Here is a 20,038-nt window from a genome sequence, read left to right on the forward strand (position 1 = left end):
GACAGTATCACTATATGCGGCTTTAGCGTCTACATATTCTGAGCATTTGAAACAATGATCCTTGACTAGTGCACTGAACTCTCCTGACCTCTAAAACACCATTTCCAGACAGGTCTTTTTACATAACTGAACTCACAATGTTTAAAAATAAAACGACTGTCTTCCCTCCACACCTGAGCTCTCTGCCTTGATAGGGCAGGCCACAAACCTCAGGGCCATCCGTGACTCCTCCCATCTTCTTCACCCCAAAGCAAGGCTGAAGTCACCACTGACACTTCTATCCAAGCACCCATTTTCCCAGCCATCACACGGCCCTCAGATTCCCGTCTCCCTTAGTGCATGCGCTACACACACCAGGATTGTCCTCCTGAGCAGAAACGTCACTTCCCTGCTCAAAACATTCTTCCACGGCTTCTCTTCCCACAGAACTGCCTCAGTATAACATGAGACTTCAAACTGGCCCAGACTGCATTCTTTCAGCTGTTCTCTTCTACTCAATGCAAAGGTCTTGTCACGGCAGAACACCTGCTCTTTCAGGAACATAGGAAATTCTGCTCCTTTGTTCAATGTTCCTTAAGCCTCAAATATCCTTTTTTCATTAAGTGTCCACCATGTGCAGGGCAGTTTTAAGTGTTGAGATGATAAAACAAGACAGACAAGGTCCCTGTTCTCATAGAGCCTACATCTCCAACTCATCTTTTAGGCTCAGCCCAAATCCACACCTTCCCCCAATTTCTCTCCAATTCCATATAGTCCATAGATGAGAATTAACTTATTTTATACTCTGTTTATCACTCTTTGTCTTGTGTAACATTTATGTACACATATATCTTGCAGGCTGGACTTGGAGGGTGGAACTTCTTGAGGGTGGAAACCAGGTGATCACTCATGCTTGTTATATAAGGGCTTGGACAGTGCCACACACACGAGACTTAAGTTTCTTAAATGATATCAAGTCTATCCAAAATTTGCTTCCATTTGTAATTTTAAAAAATCCCACAAAGCCAAAAATAGTATGGAACTCCATTTTAAAGAAGAGTAAAAATCTTTTTTTGGTGGGAGGTATAAATTAAAATTATAATATAAAGACTCAAAAGAAATACCCACATTATTATAATCTGAAACTTAGGCTTGTAGTCCATTTGAATACCTTGTGTTAATGTCTCAACACTATTCCTTAAGAAATTGTGACCTAGAGGCGATGAGCTTCTAGTGAGCAGACTTCTACAGTCACTAGTCAGCAGATGGCTTCCCATCCTAGGCCAGAAGTCTCATTACTAGAACATTACAAAGCTACCTGTTAACCAAACTCTAAGGGGACCATGGAGAATGAACAGTCAAGCCATTCATCAGTGCCAAAGGCAAAGGAGTGCCCCTAGAAAAATAACTTGGAAGCAACCTCTACCAGTCTTACCCACTGATGGAAGCTTAAGAGCAAATTCAACGCTATGTACCCTCTTTGAAAGTCAGGATTGAAAAAAATAACAGATTTAAAATCTAACATACATGAAAAAAAGGGGGCTGTCCTTTAGACTAAAGAGATTTATGCAATCCATTATTTTTTGAATTGGATACTGCTATGGACAAATCAAATGTAAAGGACATTTTGGGAACAACTGGAAATTTTGTATATGGACTGAGTATTAGATGATATTAAGGGTTTATTTTGTTGGGTGCAATACATAGAAAAAAATTTTTTATTTTAGAGATATAAAGTTTAGCATGGGTGGAGTATTATATTACATACTATGTTCCTAGAATACTTCAGTATAAAAGAAGTGAGTTATAAAACCAACCTACTGCAGCTACTAAAAGAAAATATGACATCTGGCAGAATACCTAGTTTCCTTCATGGTTGCTCTCTCGGTGGGTAGTCTCTTTAGTTGGGGCAGGTCAGGGTCAACTTCTCCACCCTGGAGACAACTCCCCACCAGCAGTGAAAGAGCCCTGGGGAGCCCCACGCAGGGAGCCTTGCATGGAGGGGGTCTTTTGAAGAGCCTTCCTCCCTTCGGCATCTCTCATTCTCGTTATTATCAAGTGAAGGGAGAAAGCCATGAGCTTACCATTCACTATAACGCATCAGGAGGTCTGGTGATGCAGGAAACAATGTCTTGTCTCTGTTCAGGAATACCTCTTTGACTAGAACCACAGATAAACTCCAGGCTTTGCAGCCAATCTGAAAACTAAAATTTTGGCTTTGTTTACTGCTCCACTGTAGTAGTTTTCTCAGTCTCAGCTTCCTTTATATCAGCCCATTAGACAAGGAGGAAAATAGTTCTCCAACTGTAAGAATCTTAACAAATGTTTTATTAACACACACTTACATATTCCTGGGACATAAGAGTCTTCAAAACACTGCCCCGACCTCAGACATGAAACCCGCTCAAGGCTGGGGTCCTCTCTGGAGTTCTGGAATCGTGCACTCCTTTGCTAGAGCCAGGCTCACCCCACCTCTCCTGCCCGCATCCCTGTGCTGCAAACAGATTTCCTCCTGTCAGATGCAGGTGGTGACACACGTCCGCAAGGGCAGGGGCTCCTCGTGATTAAACCAGAATGGAGAAAACCTTAGCATCAGCTGCTCAAAAAGGAATTTAGGCTTTATTTTTCAAAGCCACTCATTCCACTTCTCTGCAGGAAGGGCTGGGATATCTTCAGGATGAGCACAGAGATTCCCACTGCCGGAATATTCGGAATACCTTCCTTGATTTCTCAGAGAGACTCTGTAGATAGAAAAGTTCATTATTAGAGATTAAATTCCTTTACAGAGACAAAGGGTAATAGCTTTAAGATGTGGTCTGTAAATTTCTCCCACGATGATCTAGATATGTCTAGGAGTAAATAAAACAAGTTAATTGTATACAGTGCTATACACAAAGTGAAAGTGAAAATCGCTCAGTCATGTCTGCCTCTTTGCGACCCCTGCACTATACAGTCCACGGAATTCTCTAGGCCAGAATATCGGAGTGGGTAGCCTTTCCCTTCTCCAAGGGATGTTCCCAATCCAGGGGTCAAACCCAGGTCTCCCGCATTCAAAGAGGATTCTTTACCAGCTGAGCCACAAGGAAAGCCCAAGAATACTGGATTGGGTAGCTAAAAGCTGGACTAAGAATCAAACAGCTTGAGTCTGCTGTGATACCACTGCTAACACACTCGGCGCTTCAACAATACGGCTTATGTCCTCCTCCAAGCATCCGCATGTGTCCTCATCTTTGTATGAGAGAGAGCATGACACGTGTGACCCGCCATCAGTGTAGCACCACACACTTTGCACTGACTTCTCATCTGTGATGCTGAACTGGCCCTGTGAACAAGGATTCATATTCATAAGATGCCTAGCTGGTACTCATGGAATAATCTAAGGTTGAGGAATGAAACAAAGTTAAATGACTCTGAAGAGTTTAAGCTATGACCTTGGCCTTCTCAGTTTCCTGTTTTCGCCAGCAGAGCTAATAATAGGAAGAATCTCACTGCCACTTGATCATGCCTGCGAAGTGATCTGAGATTCTGAGAAATGGTGTTACAGGGAGACAAAACAGTTCACTGAAAGATAAAAGTTCTCAGGGAAGCAGAACACTTGGTTCCCTCTGCCTTGGAGAGTCACAGATGAGCACAGGGTCTCGGTGAGAGCACAAACACATCTAACAAGATAACCCACAAAGTTCCCTCCAACGTCTGACAGAAGATGACATTTTCACTGTTTCCTTATCCTCTGTGGCTGAATGTCTTAATAAAGCTCTAGGAGGGCAAAGTTTGAACTCTTACTCGTGACTGAGGGCAATTTAGTTAATACAGTGACAAAATTGAAAGAAATTTAAGTTGGAAAACAGTGTAAACTTTTTTCTAGCTTCAAGATCCTTTACAGGAGAGCCTCTTAAATTTTATAATTCCCAGTCACACAACAGCTGTGGGGAATCTTAACAGACAAGTTGCCAAAACAGACCTTCAAACTCCTGGAACTCAGGGCCACTTATAAGGCCAAATTTTCCCACTACCAAAAAAAAAAAAAAGCCCCATGGGGTTTCCAGTTAGCATAACAGTGACAGAGGGGAGTTAATTAGAACTGCCATACATTTTTTCATGAGGATCCAGGCAAAAGAACTCATGCAAAGACAGACCTAATCTCTCCCATTTGCAAGGTGGGCCAAAACATTTGTCTTCAGATTGCTTTATGTATTTCCAAGGTTTTAAACTGGAAAAATGCAGGGTTTTTAATTTTTTTTGGCAAAAACTTGGAAAACCATCACCTGCATATTTACTAAGGGTATGAATGTACATTCTTGAGCTTTTAGCATCACAGCAGCTCCCTCCAGTGGAATCCTATAACCCTACAAAACCATGAATCTGGGAATGCTTCTGATAAACAGCTGCTGGCAAGTATTATTTTACTTTGTCCTTGGAGGGAACAGAAGTCAGAAATTACTATATTTGTATCAAGCAGGTGACATGGCAAATTTGGAAATGAGCCAGCAAAGGAAAGAGAATGCAATTTTAATGATTCCTTAATGCCCACCGTCCTCTCGCTTCCATATTTGGCATAGAGCAAATGCTTGAGTTGCTTTCTCAGCTTTCGTGACTGGTTTGCTTTTACCCACAAGCGGAACCAGCAGCAGTCATTTGTGTGATGGCAGCTGAGGGTCAGTACACAAGCCTGGGGCCTCGGAACACAGGCAAAGTAAGGTGCCCGCCATGAGGAATGAAGTTGTGCTCATGGTAGCAGAGCACAGAGCTCCGTGCAGACAGCTACGTTAACGGGCCAGGGCTCCAAGTCCAAGAGACAGCAACTCAGGTGGAAAAAGCAGCTGCTCTGCAACACGAGGCTGGAGCAGCGGCCTGTTACCTCTTGCTGTTTCTCTCTCTCTTTTCTACTTCGAGTCATCTAAGTAGAAAAGACAAAGTATTTATCAGAATTTGGTGGAATGCCAAATGCTAAACTGCAGAAACACTGAACCAGTCCCGTGTTTGTTCTCTAGGATGAACCCAGACTGAGTCCATCTTGACTTGCGAAAACTGAGGGCAGGCAGGGTGCTAATTATAGGAACAGCCTCTTCTCATCTCATAAACAGCAAGCGCTGCACATGATCAGGGCAACGGCTTATCTCACCATGGAGTTGGTTTCAGCGGGCTGGTTAGACTGTTTGTGGGCCAAGAGGATGTTCAGCACTGCCTTCCAGCCTGGCTCTGCCGGAGTGCTGGCATCCACCTCCGTGCCACCATTCTCCTTGGTTTCTTTGCCGAGTGTGATGTTCACCCAAGGGCACCAGTCTCTATGCTGAGACGTGGGATCAAAGAAGCTTCGGGAAGAGGCGTCCTGAGGAAGGAGGCAGAGCAGTCAGTGTTAAAGAAGGGCAGACACTGTGTAAGTTCAGGGAGGCGCTGCTCTAAGTCATAAAATTCAGAATCTCATGACGCTCACATTTCTAGTTTTATGTTCTCCTTTAAACTCTGCCCATCTACTTCCCTCTCATTTTAAAAATCCCTTCACTCCCTTTGTGTTAAACCACAACTTATCAGGTCTGTTCCCCTTTCTCACTACTGTCCCTTGGGCTAGACAAATTTATCATGTCTCCAGTAGCCATCCCAAAGAAACAAAAGGCAAAACCCTGAATTTTTATTCCCCTCTCTAGTCACCCAACTGTCCCATCTTTAAACTTATTCCCACAGCCTCCTACAGCCGCAGGACCAGGCTCGGCTCGCGCCTGCTTCTCCACGCTGTATACACGGTGAGGGCTCGCATGCGGCCGTGCTCAGGGACCTCCAAGCATGCAGGTGGGCTCACCAAGCTGCTGGAGGAGCAGAGGCGAGCCCGTTTGGCTTTTCGAAGAGGACTAGATGGCACTTCCAGGCCGGCGCTGTCTCCTGTTCCCATACTGCGGGTCACTGGGCGGGTTCTGGTGGCAGGGCTAGCAGCCTCCAGCTCTGGACGGTCCACAGGACTGGAGGAGTCCCCACTCCGAGTTCTGGAGACGATGGGACCTGGGCTCTTTTCAGCCTGAAGGAAAGGGGAGATGTTGGACAATGAAATTAATGACTATGGTCAGGAAAATATTTCTAGAAGTATGTGAAAGCTAACATTTATTTTTTTTAACATTTTAAAAACTATAAAATTTAGTTTCTGAACTATGTAACCGAACTCTTCAAAGAATAACAGATTTCCATACACAATAATGAATTTAGCATCTCCAGTGCAACTAATGAATAAAACCATTCTATGGTATTCTGATCAATTAATCTAAGTTAATATCCAATTTTTCATCAACATTTTTGGTAAGAATGATGTTTTTAAAAAGTCCACCCCAAACAAGCCAAAGGAGTCTATACCTGCTCTGAGCCTGGGGAAAAGATGGTATCCTGGCTCCGAGTCACCATCCTGCGAGGAGACTCGGGCACCAGAGGGGAGCGCTCTGGCCGGCCCTCAGATCCCGGGACGGGGGAAGGGGTCAGGCCCAAGGAAGCATCCAGGTCGGTCATGGACGACTCGATCTGCTGAAAGCCCCAGAGCCCCACCTTCCTCATACACTGTGAACAAGTTATCAGGGAGAGCTGCATGGGTTCCAACAAAGAACTATGTGAGAAAAGAAAAGAGAGTGGGTTTCCTCAGAAGGTAACACTGCCAAGGGACTAAGCATGATGATTTGTGAGTATGCTCCATCTCATCAAACAAATCTCTGGGCGGTCCAATGGCCTGGGGACCACCTCCTCTCAGGGCCCCTATCCTCCAATCTCAGCACCTAACTTCATCACCTGTTATGAATTTCCTATAGGAAGATCTGGGGGTCTTAGTGTGCCGTCTATGGCAAGATTATTTTAAAGATGAAAGTGTTAAGTCACTCAGTTGTGTCCGACTCTCTGTGATGCCATGGATTGTAACCTGCCAGGATCCTCTGTCCATGGGATTCTCCAGGCAAGAATACTGGAATGGGTAGGCATTCCCTTCTCCAGGGGATCTTCCCGACCCAGGGATCAAATCCAGATCTCCTGTGTTACAGGCAGATTGTTTACTGTCTGAACCACCAGGGAAGCCCCATTTTAAAGATATGTTTTATAAATTTCTCATGTCCCTTTTAAAAGTTTTTCCCTATAAAAGAATAGTCCTTAATGTACCAAAGAAAGCATATTTAAAGTAAATCAAAATTGGTCTGACAGTCTTGTCTCAGAAGGATTCTGTGCCAAACTGAGCAGCTGGAATGGAAACACCAAGTTGGGGCCTAGAGGATTCAGCTGGTGCTTCCTTGGTAGATTTCATCAATTAAACTGATTTTTCCTTCTAAAACTGGAAAGGAGCTTCACTGTTTACAGGAACACAAATTTCCTTCTGGGAAGTGACAGTAAAAGAAACAAAGTTCAGGTGTGTTCACGAATTCCTGAGTTCTCATTCTGGTTTGGTTGCTAATTCTTACTATCCCTCTTCCACCCACTTAGGTTTTCTCTGTCACTGCCTTTCTCACACAAATACCACGTGATCTACAAATGTTAAGAGTAACTGATATACATGGGTATATAGTGTCATCACGGTTTATGTCCCCAGGCACATTCGCTAACCTACACGCCCAGCCACACACAGAGAGAATACAGGCAGTGACGTGCACTTGGATGTCTGAGCCTAATTTGGTTGCAGTTTTTCTCTCATCAGTCCGGTGATCAAGTTCATCTTCAAGCAGGTGCAGGAGAAGACTGATCTTGTCTTCTGTCAAGCACTACAAAGGAACCAACATGAAAGACTTACACAAATTTCAACCACCATGAACAGAAGCCATAGATAATGATGCATCTAGATGGTACAAGGCAAAAGTCATGGAAAAAATGATAAACACAAAGACAATTCTCTTCACTCAGGTAGACTTACTTCTAGCAGAGGCTAAGGTATCCACAGGCACTTCGTGACCTGCCCGGGGTCTGCTGTGAGAAAGGGAACAGTTTTCCTGGAACTACCTCATCTTTTCTTAGTACCAACTTGCTTTCAAATTACCAACTCCATATTTTCTCTGAAATCTGTAAACCAAGTAACGACTATCACTTATATCTTGCCCTGACACTGAATTTACTTTATTTTTGGATGTGCTGGGCCTTTGTTGCTTCCTGGGCTTCTCTCTAGTTGCAGTGTGCCGGCTGCTCACTGCAGTGGCTTCTCTTGATGTGGAGCACGGGCTCCATGGCATGTGGGCTTCAGTTGTTAAAGCATGTAGGCTCACGATAGTTGTGGCTCCTGGGTTCTACAGCATAGGCTCAATAGTTGTGGCACGTGGGCTTAACTATTGCACGTCATGTGGGATCTTCCTGGACCATGGATCAAACCTGTATTTCTTGCATTAGCAGGTGGATTCTTTCTCTCTGAGCCACCAAGGAAGCCCTGAATTTGCTTTTGACACAACAGAAGAGCTTGCCAGAATCTTTACTTTTGTTCCAAGAATAATACAGAACCATGACACAGTGAATAAAATTTGCCTTGGCTAGGGACAAATGGACATTTATAACAGGCATCAGATGTTTATAGTCTGATGCTAAAATACATAACAGCTTCTCAATTGAAGAAACAAAATAATAGCTTCTATTTCCTTAAAGTCTGTCTTGATAGAATAATCACACGATGACAAACGGGACAGTAAATGTTCAAAGTACAGATGGGCCAAAGCATTTCAAAATTTCTGTTTACAAGGGAGAAGGGAGTTTATAACTTTTCTAACACTTTCCTTGGAAAATGGTATGCAATAAGCCATATGAAGCCACATTTCAGTATCTTCTGTTAAGTAACAAATTGAGATAAAATTGAATTTATGCCACTTAGAGCATCATATCTAAAAGTGTAAATAGAACTCATTTATTTAAACCCTCAAGTCACCTTTCCAGTAGAGATTGGAAAAGGTCAGCTGAGAGACAAACAAGTAGTTCTCTTCTTAGCTATCTTCATCCTCTGGTCATTAAAAGAAATGCTTCATGCTGGTGACAACTGAAGGCCACTGTATGCTAGCCAAGAAAACTCACCATAGTTTTTAAGTCCTCTGGCCTCAAGGAAGGAAGCTGGAGGTCCAAGTGACAAAGGCTTTGAAAACGATCTAGGAATTCACTAACAAGAACAGTGGGCTCATCCAATGGCAACATTCCAAATCGATCTGTGGAAATAGTAAACTGAAGATATACTGGTGCAAATTACTTTTAAGAAGAAAGCATGCATAGGGCAGCAGGGGAGATGTAAAATGGATGATATTTGATGATATTAAGAAATTACCGATTTTTTTTGGATAGGGCTGGGATGATACTTTTGTGATTGTTTTATTTTTTGGCTGCACTGTGGGGCATGCAGGATCTTAGTTCCCTGACCAGGGATTGAACCTGTACCCTCTGCATTGGGAGTGTGGAGTCTTAACCAATGGACCACCAGGGAAGTCCCTGTGATTATATTTAGAAAGCAGAGTCTCAGGAAAGGTTTATCAGAAGTAGTCAGGTCTTAGCTGAACTGGAAAGACCAACAACAATGTGTAAAAGTAAAGCCCTAAGGGACAGCATGTGTGGGGAATTTTAAATAGTTTCTCAGACTTGGAACACACTATTCCTCTGGGGAGCTGAGTCGAAGAGAAGGTTAAAGTATAGACAGCAGTCAGGCCATAATTTTATTAATGTATGTTGATGAGAAACTACTGGAAGATTTTTTTAAAGGAAAAATATATAGAATATATGCACTAGTTTAGAGACTAAGGGGTTAGCCTAGATGCAAAGAAATAAGCTTAGCAGACAGTGGGGTGATCTGAAGTAGTAATCCCTCTAAGATATCAGTGGCACAAGGATGGAGAGAAGGAGCATCCATGTGGAATGAAGGAAAATGAACAGAGGCCTGTGGGACCTGATCAAGCACACCAACAGCTGCATAATGGAAGACCCAGAAGGGGCAGGAACAATATTTGAAGAAATATGATCTGAAAACTTCCCAAATTTGATTAAAAACATTAATCTGTACATCCAAAAGCTCAAAATCTGTGTAAGCAGAGAAAGAGCCACTATGCTAGAGTAAGTAGGAAGTGTACCAAGAATGAAAGCTTGATTAACACCTGTGATGACATGTAACTTGGTGAAAAGGGTGTTCAAGTTACAGTCACACACAACAATAATGTAGAAAGAGGGTCTGACAGGAGGTTCTAAAATGAATAAGCCAGTGTTCCCAAAGGGAGAATCAACTAGATAAACACTATTCCTCAGCTCTCAGATTAACATTTTAGATGGTTCTACCAACTATAAGGCTTCAAGCCTGCTACATATGCCAACATGGATTAATTTCAAAAAAGCTGACTCCCCCTATGAAGGATAGGTTGTAGAATATATACAGAATGATAACATTTATAGAAAAATGTAAAACAAATAAATAGTACCATATACACTGCCTCTAGATACTTGAAAATGTTGTAGATACAGAAACCATGTAACAAATCATGGTCACTAAATTCACGATAGTAGTTATTGCAGGACAGGGAGGCAGGGAATGAGGCTGGGGAGGACTACACAGCTGTATTTGTAATTCTTCCTGATCAACAGAAAGAATGCAAGGTGGGTGTTTACAAGGGTAGCAAAATGTAGTAATTGGTGAGGTTGAGTGGTAGATACAGAGATGCTTCTTATATTACTATTTACATTTTTTTTAATACTTGAAACACTAAAATTTTAGAAATTACTTAAAAAGTTAAAAATAAAACAAAGAGACACTTTCTATGGGTCCAAAGAGTTTTGTCTCTGGTCTTGGTGAGTCCCCCAGAAGGCTGTGCTCTTGAGGCTTTACTCAACAATATGCCTCCGAGACCAGCAAAATATAAACAAGTACCACTTGAGACTACATTTTGGGCTCCCTTGTTTTGAAGAGCTTTATGCACACATGAGTGGTTTCTGATTCAAGAGAAAGGGCGTACTGCCACAGCTCTTCCACGGGAAGCTCGAGAGGAGCCTGCACCTGGCCTCTCCATACTCCTTACGGTGGGGGAGTCCTTGGCTGTGATAGCCTTTGTTGTTGTTGTTTGGTCACTAAGTCATGTCCGACTCTTTTGTGACCCATGGACTGTAGCCTGCCAGATTCCTCTGTTCATGGGATTTTTCCAGGCAAGAATATGGGAGTGAGTTGCCATTTCCTCCTCCGGGGGATCTTCCCAACCCAGGGCTCGTCTCTGGAGTCTCCTGTATGCAGGTGGGTTCTTTATCGCTGGGCCACCTGAGAAGCCCCTGTGATACCTTCACTTCAGTGCTACTGATACATTGTGCTGTTTTACTGTCATAAACTGGAGATTTGTAATCACTCTCATGTGCAGTCCTGTGAGTCTTCCTTAGCAAATGAACCTGTTATCTGCCACCATTAATGCCATTAGTGTACCAGGAGGCCTGGGTAGAACATGGGGCTGGTTTGCTACGTAAGAAAGGCAGAGTTTGAAATCAGATAAAACCACTGTTATGGCTCCTCACTAGTTGGTTTTAAGATTTCTGATTCTCAGTTTCCTTACCTAAGAATCAGATTGATAATATCTACCTCCCAGGGCCCCTGCAAGGATTAAACAGGATAACGTAGGCATAGTTTAATCTCTGTCATGTCAAATGCATTTAATAAAATAATGACGTAAGAATAAATTAATGTCAGTGCTTCTTGTAAAGCACAAATAGAAAGGAGGAAAGAGAAACTTCAAAGACTAGATTTTTACAAAGAAATAGACAATACTAGAAATGCAATGACCCAAGAGATGATAATGGGGAAATGCTGGGAATAAGTACCTGGAGAGGGGCTGTCTGGCCAGAAACAGAACTTCTCATGGGCAGTACATAAGGCTTTCTTCAGCTCAGCACATCGCTCCTTATCTGAAACCCATACAGGTAACAATGCCTTAAAAAACACTATCACAGATTCAAAATCCAATGGCCAAGAGCTTTTAAGAGTATAGATACAACTAAAAATAAAAATAACTAAGGCAATTTTTAAAGATATGAAATATTAGTAACTGCATCATCTTAATATTTGTCACAAGTTTTAAATCAAGATTCTAAGACCAGTTAACAAGGAGCTATTATGTATCTTTATAAGGCAGATCATTAAAAAATGTGAGCCTTCATTAATGCCCTGTGTTTCTGAGCCTAAAGTATAAATTTCAGAATCCTAACATAAACATACTGCTGCTAGTTTCCCAGAATGCATACAGACAGGTTCACTCTAAAGTAGCTGAGCTTTAAAAAAAAAAAGTAATGACTGAAGCTAATAATTAAGGTGAAGAAAATCACAAATTTACCTTGTTATATATAGAAGGATACATTCTTTGATCAAACACAAGTGGCTAGTCTTTTCAGAAAAGCTAGCATAGATATCTTTTGAACTTGGAGAAAAACGTAATTTGTACTTTATACTTACATCTGTCAAAATCAAAAGCTGGTTGTAAAGTGGCACAGAGGAAAGCCTGACAGCTGGAGCACTTCAGCATATCACATTCAACTGTGACCCAGCCGTATTTTGCACAGACCAGTGGAGACAGCTCAGAGGGCTTGCCTGCCCATTTCAGAGAGTATTCATGTTAAGAAAAACATGGCTACATTAAAATGAGTTAAGTCAGAAATGAAAACTTTAATTCACTCTTAGTATAGTTAGGAATAAACACATTCAGAGGGAAAGCTATGGGAAGCCCTATATATTTTATATGCTTAAAATGTTTTTTATTATCAGTTGTGGGATGGAGTCGGAGAAGGCAATGGCACCCCACTCCAGTACTCTTGCCTGGAGAATCCCATGGATGGAGGAGCCTGGTAGGCTGCAGTCCATGGGGTCGCTAAGAGTCGGACACGACTGAGTGACTTCACTTTCACTTTTCACTTTCACGCACTGGAGAAGGAAATGGCAACCCACTCCAGTGTTCTTGCCTGGAGAATCCCAGGGACGGGGGAGCCTGGTGGGCTGCCGTCTATGGGGTCACACAGAGTCGGAGGCGACTGAAGCAACTTAGCAGCAGCAGCAGCAGCCTTGGTGGTCTAGTGTTTGGGAGTCCATCTGCCAATGATGGAGACACAGGTTTGACCCCTGGTCCAAGAAGATCTCACATGCTATAGAGCAACTAAGCCCGAGGTCCACAACTACTGAAGCCCGAGTACCCAAGAGCCCGTGCTCTGCAACGGAAGCCACCACAATGACAAGCCTGTGCACTGCAACGAAGAGTAGCCCCTGCTTGCTACAACTAGAGAAAACCTGCATACAGCAATGAAGACCCACTGCAGCCATAAATAAATACAATAAAATAAAAAAAAAATTCTAAGGATTTGAAAACACTAGCGAAAGTACCCGAATTTGCCTGAGCAACAGGGGATGGTGAAGGTCAAACAACAGAAATATTTATCACTCCTCTGTACTGCTGCTTTTACCTTCTGAAGAATAAAGTCAGTAAAATTAAAAATATTCATTATTCATCCCTGCCCTAAATTTGACTGTTATATATTAATGTGTGTAGGTGGTATGTGTGTTTTAAATAGGCCGAGAGCATTAAGAGCATCTACAGTATGGGAAAAATAAAATCATTTATTGATCTTTAACATTCAACACTCGGTTTTTTCTGTTTACCTACGGAGCTCTTGTTTTACAGAGCACACACACACAAAAAGGAGAAAACATGAAAGTTGCAGGAAAGTTCTGTATTTTTACAAGGGATATTGGAAATTGAAAACATTTTAATAGCAGCAAAAGGACTGAAGGCTAGAAATAGAATCTAGATATAAATGTTAAAGGAGTTTGAATTCTGTAGAATAAAAGAAGGAAACAACAAAATTCTGTGAAGCAATTATCCTTCAATTAAAAACTAAATAAATTTTTTTTAAAAAGTCAGAGAATCACTTAACTAGCTTAGGTCAAATAAATAATTATCATATCCAAGTGGCAATCAAATTAAATTCACTGAGAACAAAAAAATAACAAAATGAAATAATTTTTAAATGCTGTATCAATATTAGGAATTAATCCAAGGAACAGCAGTACAAGGATGGTTAAAATACTTTCTCCTTCCTGAACAATTTAGTCCTAAAGCCACCAGGGGGTGCAAGGCAGAGGAATAAGCCAGGAGGGTGAGGGAGACAGCTCAGGGCAAGGCATCAAAGCCGAAGTAAAGAGGGAGTCCCCATAGAGGGGGAAGTTGGAGCACCCTGGGGTGCTGTAGCCAAGCCGCCCACTCACCAAATCAGGGGCACCTGGAATTTCAAAATATATAATAATAGTAATGGATTAAAATCCATTGAATAAAAAAGGAAATCAGAGACCAAGCTACTACAAACAAGTAAGTTACATACAGTTTGATAAGGAATTATATTTACGTAGTTTCAAAGCACATTCCCACAAAACAGCTTAATTACAAAGGAGGAAAAAGTTATTTTAAAACAGTAAACACCCACTTAATCAACTGATCAGAATGATCATCCAGGTAAAGGGGCATATCAAAAGCATGTGCCACCTGACAGGATGCAATGAGAACACAGCATCACAACTTGCGTCTCATCATAACCAAACATCAGACAAATGCAAACTGAGATACGCTCTATAAAATAACTGGCCTATCATCTTCAAAAGTATCAAGGTCATGAAATTCAAAGAAAAACTGAAGATTTTAACTGGATCTTCTTAAGAAGGTTATGATGACAACTGATGGAATGATTATGATGTGAGGGTTAGACGGTGGTAATTTATTATGTGAATTTCCCAATTTTGATGATTTCACTGTGGTTATGTAAAAGAAAGTCATTGTTTGTGGGAAATATTTGGGAGTCATGAGGTGTCACTTTGGCAACTTACTTTCAAGTACTCAAAAGAAGGTTCTTTGTAACCTGTACAACTTTTCTATTAAGTCTGTAATTGCTTTTAAATTAAAAACAGTCTAGCAAATAGGAGAAGGCAATGGCACCCCACTCCAGTACTCTTGCCTGGAAAATCCCACGGACAGAGGAGCCTGGTAGGCTGCAGTCCATGGGGTCGAGAAGAGTCGGATACGACTGAGCGACTTCATTTTTATTTTTCACTTTCATGCACTGGAGACGGAAGTGGTAACCCACTCCAGTGTTCTTGCCTGGAGAAGCCCAGGGACAGTGGAGCCTGGTGGAAGGATGTCTATGGGGTCGCACAGAGTCAGACACGACTGAAGCAACTTAGCAGCAGCAGCAGCAAATAGAAAACAGCAAAAGTGATGTGATGTTGCTTGAGACTAGGTTATAAAAATAATCTAGCTTCTATCTTGCTCTCTCTTGCTTGCTCACTCTGACTGAAGTCTGCTGCCATGTTGTAACTATCCCTGTGAGAGGCCCATGTAGCTCCAGTCAAAAGCCAGTAAAGAACTGAAACCCTCAGTCCAATAGCTATGAAGAAATTAATCTTGCCAACAACATGAGTGAGCTTAGAAGTAGATCCTTTACTAGTCTAGCCCTGGCCAATACTTTGATGACAGTCTGAGAGAGGCCCTGAACCATACGACTCAGCTAAGCTGTACCTAGATTCCTGATCCACAGAAAACGTGAGATAATAAGTGTTTGTGGTTTTAAGCTACTAAGTCTGAGGATAATTTGTTGTGCAACCATGGATAACTTTCAGAGGAAAATCTTGAAAGAGACAGGAAATGTACTGTAGTCTAAAATAATATTAGGTTTGAGCACTAAGAGCCTTACACCATAATTCTGGTTCTACCAGTTACTAGCAAGTTGACCCTGGGTAAATCAAATAATCTACCTGAACTGTTTCCTCTTTGCAAAATGAGATTAAGAATACTTATTTTCATATGTTTAAGATGAAGCTCAAATGTGATAATAAACATGAAAACACTATATACAATGTCAGTTATTATTCCTTTTTCTCTCAGGCTCTTAGTTTTCTCTTCTGTGGAAAAAAAAAAAAAGATTAGAAGCCAAATGTCCCTTAATATTTTATGATGTTAATTTTCCTAAAAAAATTCTTATCAAGTTTAATTCTAAAAATTAAAACATCAGAGTAAGTGGTCTTATTCCTGGAAAAAAAAAAAAAACCCAATAATTCAGCAGCAGGAGAACATGCAACTCACACGAACCTAAAAGGATATAGAATATGTTTCCACTCTGCTAAAGAAGGCTTCTTTGCTTGTAGATTCCAACGGAGGTTCTTCTGCTTGGGGTGATCCATTAACTGACTGGAATGTGGCAGATGTGTCCTTCCTAAAATAAAGAGGCAGAACTACTGGTAATCCTTTCAAGGCATCACTTTGCCTAAACATTTTGTATCTGGCTTCTCTGTACATCATAATATCAATCACACCACTCTAGATTTTAAACTTTCTAAATTTTACTTCTCTACTTAACATTTTCAGTAGTTTCACAGAATCCAAATTCTTTAGTCTGGCATTCAAATCTCTTTACAGTTTGGCCATAACTAAGTTTCAAGCAATTTCTACTTCCACCATGCTCTGCTAATCCTGTACTGGTAAACTGTTTTACCTCACTCTCTGGTCTCTGACAGCACTTTGCATAACTTTTGTAAACACAAAACAAGACTCAAGGCTTCTATCCATTATACAACTTGAACCACCTTTCAAATTCAACTCTTTTAACAAGCAGAAAATAAGTTTTTATATTTCTACCTAGATTGATACTTGATACCCACTTTTCCCCCAAAGGAACTAATTTGAAATTTTAAATCTAAGTAAAGATTTTTAGGCTATTTCATGAAAAAATGCAAGGAGAAAAAAACAGCAAAACAATTCTTTTATAATCAATGAAAGGCACTTCAACAGAGCCTGGATAGGGTAAAGGGAAGAACTGTGTTACACAAAAGTAATTTTAATAAAAGTAAGATTACATCAGGCTGTCCCTGGTGGCTCAGCTGGTAAAGAATCCGTCTGCAATGTGGGAGACCTGGGTTCCACCAGTGGGTTGGGAAGATACGCTGGAGAAGGGAACTGCTACCCACTCCAATTGTCTGGCCTGGAGAATTCCATGGACTATACAGTCCATGGGGTCGCGAAGAGTGGGGCATGACTGAACGACTTTCACTTTCAAGATTACATCAATTACTATAACTCAAAAGTAATTTATTCTAAGAATCCTTCTGAGAGTCACAGAGAGCCTTAGGGAGGTTGGATCTTGGAAAAAATTCAGAGGATTCAGAAATCTGGATAGAAAAAAGTGACATTTATTTTAGTAACCTCTAACTCCTGGGTTTTCATTGGAAGGACTGATGCTAAAGCTGAAACTCCAATACTTTGGCCACCTCATGAGAAGAGTTGACTCATTGGAAAAGACTCTGATGCTGGGAGGGATTGAGGGCAGGAAGAGAAGGGGACGACAGAGGATGAGATGGCTGGATGGCATCACCGACTCGATGCACATGAGTTTGGGTGAACTCTGGGAGCTGGTGATGGACAAGGAGGCCTGGCGTGCTGCGATTCATGGGGTCGCAAAGAGTCGGACACGACTGAGCGACTGAACTGAACTGAAATGCATTTCTTTCCATTATGAATGAAGATAATTTAAAAAAACACAGTAGCACCAGCAGTATCTGTAAACGTCACCATGGAAGTCACAGATATTTTGTCACCACATTATGGTTATTGCGTATGTTCTGAAATACCATTTATGCTTAACACTACCTCAAAATTACAGTAGACAACATATCTACTACTAATAATTAAGCGTTTTACTGCATCACTTTTTTAATCTTTTACTTCCTTACTTTGCATTCCAAAGTAAGTGGTATCTTTTATAATCCTATGTATTTACTTCATGTATTGAAAAATATAACTTTCTGAGGTGTTCATAAACTTTACCAGGCCGCCAAAAGTGTCTAAGACTTTAAAAAGGTTAAGAAGTCCAACCAAAAGGAATCGGGTGCGCATTTTTAGTTAGCGGTCCTTTTTTTTCCTCCCGCCCCGCTTAAAAAAAAGAAAAAATCTGCTTAAGGCAAAATTGCGCCCGCGGTGTGGGATCCAGTATCTCCTGAGTAGAAGATTAAAGGCGACAAGGCGAAGTAATCCCAGTCTCTTCAAGACCCGGGTCGAAGCCACCCCCACCGCCTGAGTTACAGACCCAGGTATCTATCCCCTCTGCTCCGAGTCCCCCAAACCCTCTTCAATTTGCCGTCGCCAGACACAGGCTGCACTCACGCTTCGGCGCCTCCCTCTTCTGGGGCAATTCCCTCATCTATCAGCTGCCGGACTTTTTGGGGAGTTCCTTCTGGAGAGCGAACAACCGCACTCCAATTCTTTTCGACCCCCGCAGTAAAGGAAGTCCCCTCACTGGGCGCCGCCATCTTGGTCCGTGACCGAGTTACTTCCCCGCGGGTGTGAAGGCTCAGGAACTTCCGTTCTGGGCGGTTAAGATCGTTCTTTGGCTTCCCGCTTGTTAGCCCGAGAGACCTGTGGGGCCTCACCGCGGGGCCCAGCGCTTCTTGGCCACGTTAGAAGGAAGCAAATTCTCGTCTTAGAGCGAGCTAGGGACTTCTCTGGAGGTCCAGTGGTTAGGACTCCGCGTTTCCATTGAAGGGGGCGGGTTCAGATCCCCGGTCGCAGGAACTAAGATCCCGCGTGATGTGCAGCGTGGTCCCCCTCCCAACCCCCCCCCCCCAAAAAAAAAAAAACCACAACGAGATAGACCCTCGCGGGAGGGCTCTGGTTAAATACGAAGTTTAATCGTTTCTTTTAGGTACGAGCATATCTGGGTTGATAGGTTTTTAGAGCGCCGAGTTCAGCAGGGGTGAGGTGCTCGATTTAGTCTTAAGGTAATTAACTGATAAGGTTTAAAAGTTTTAACTCATAAGTTTAAAAAGGTTTAACTCAAGGTTTAAAATATTTAACTCAAAAGGTTTAAAGTTGTATCTTTTTACATGTGGCAGAATGGCGACTTGAGAGTAAATAATTTCGAATTCTTCTTAGAAACAGTGTTATGGGTGGATTTAGAAGTTTCCAGTATTTGCCATCATTGAACACTTCTTCCCTGCTTTGTCCAAAAAATATTTAATGAGGGTGTTCTACTGACGCTGTGCTCAGCGATGGCAATGACAGCAGTGAATAAAAGAGACATAGTTCTTAGTGGAGTTAGACATTAAAAAAAAAAAGTTTTCGTGAACTTTTGAAATTAAAAGTGCTTCAAAGAAATACCAAGGGTATAAAGGACCTAATTCAGTCTGCAGATTGTCCTGAGAGCATCAGTGCCGGAATTAAAATAGATGAGATGGTGGAAAAGAGAAATACACAGACTCTTAAGAGGAAAAAAAAAAGACTGATATGAGTGAGCAATAGGCAAAGTTGAAAGTGGAACCACTCCGACCCTTCTAGCTCACTTTCTGTGGGCTCCTAACTCCAATAATGTTTCCACCCACCAGGACTTTTACCTATGGCTCTAAGTCTTTCCACTGATCCTAACTAACTCCACCACCTGTCCTATTTCTTCTCTTCTTAGCCAACTTTAGTTCATTGCCAATCATTATTATCATTCCTTTGCAAAATTTGAATGTGGACTGATAGTTAATATTAAAAACTTATTGCTCCTTTTATATGTGATAGTAGCATTGTGATTTATGGTTTTTTAAAAGTCCTTAGGTACATTTTGAGATATTTAGGGATGAACTAGAATGATGTCTGGAATTTACTTTAAAATTCTGGATGAAAAGAAAATGTAAGAATAGATGAAAAAAGATGGCAAAAGTTTTTTTTCAAAATGCTTTGAATTGTTGGCTTTGGGTGATAGATGAGGGCTTATTATTCTTTATATTATTGGGTATTTTTGACAATGTCATAATAAAAAGCAAAATATATAAGCTAAAAAGCATACATTCTCTTGAATGTACTCTCAATTTCTTTGAACCTTTCTTGATTTGTAGTTCTCATTTGGCAAAACCTCAATCACAATAGAATTCAGTGTTCCACCACTCTGCTCTTGAACCCTGTTAGCTGAATATGGTTAAAGAAAAATGAATGACATGCTGATTTGTCTCTCTTTATTTTCGACCTCAAGTGGGCCCTTAATTTTTCCCAGTAATCATACTACATTTCCCTAGTGTACCTCCTCTCCTGCCTTCATAGGTGACTTTCACATCTCTTCG

At 41.5% G+C, this 20,038-nt stretch overlaps 1 protein-coding gene across 1 annotated transcript; it reads right to left on the bottom strand.

The window, feature by feature from the left end:
• Window positions 1-2,284: 2,284 nt before the first annotated feature.
• Window positions 2,285-18,528, bottom strand: LOC113888661 (nuclear-interacting partner of ALK-like). The gene is made up of 10 exons (XM_027535701.1): window positions 18,102-18,528; window positions 16,047-16,158; window positions 12,365-12,515; window positions 11,737-11,820; window positions 8,980-9,107; window positions 7,540-7,694; window positions 6,319-6,562; window positions 5,777-5,989; window positions 5,102-5,308; window positions 2,285-2,720 (listed from the first exon to the last, which is right to left on the bottom strand). Exons 1-10 carry the CDS (start codon window positions 18,245-18,247, stop codon window positions 2,652-2,654), a joined length of 1,509 nt encoding a protein of 502 aa, XP_027391502.1. The 5' UTR covers window positions 18,248-18,528; the 3' UTR covers window positions 2,285-2,651.
• Between the last annotated feature and the right edge of the window lie 1,510 nt (window positions 18,529-20,038).

The sequence above is a fragment of the Bos indicus x Bos taurus genome, unplaced genomic scaffold, assembly GCF_003369695.1.
Source record: "Bos indicus x Bos taurus breed Angus x Brahman F1 hybrid unplaced genomic scaffold, Bos_hybrid_MaternalHap_v2.0 tig00000686_arrow_arrow_obj, whole genome shotgun sequence".
Lineage (NCBI taxonomy): Eukaryota > Metazoa > Chordata > Mammalia > Artiodactyla > Bovidae > Bos > Bos indicus x Bos taurus.

What these genes read in the sequence shown, in the direction of transcription:
- LOC113888661 (XM_027535701.1), bottom strand. Translation starts at nt 18,247, where the DNA reads ATGGCGGCGCCCAGTGAGGGGACTTCCTTTACTGCGGGGGTCGAAAAG. An exon ending in AGCTTTTGATTTTGACAGAT is followed by an intron (nt 11,821 to 12,364) that starts GTAAGTATAAAG and finishes TATGGGTTTCAG; the next exon opens with ATAAGGAGCGATGTGCTGAG. An exon ending in GTGTGTGGCTGGGCGTGTAG is followed by an intron (nt 6,563 to 7,539) that starts GTTAGCGAATGT and finishes TTTCTCACATAG; the next exon opens with TTCTTTGTTGGAACCCATGC.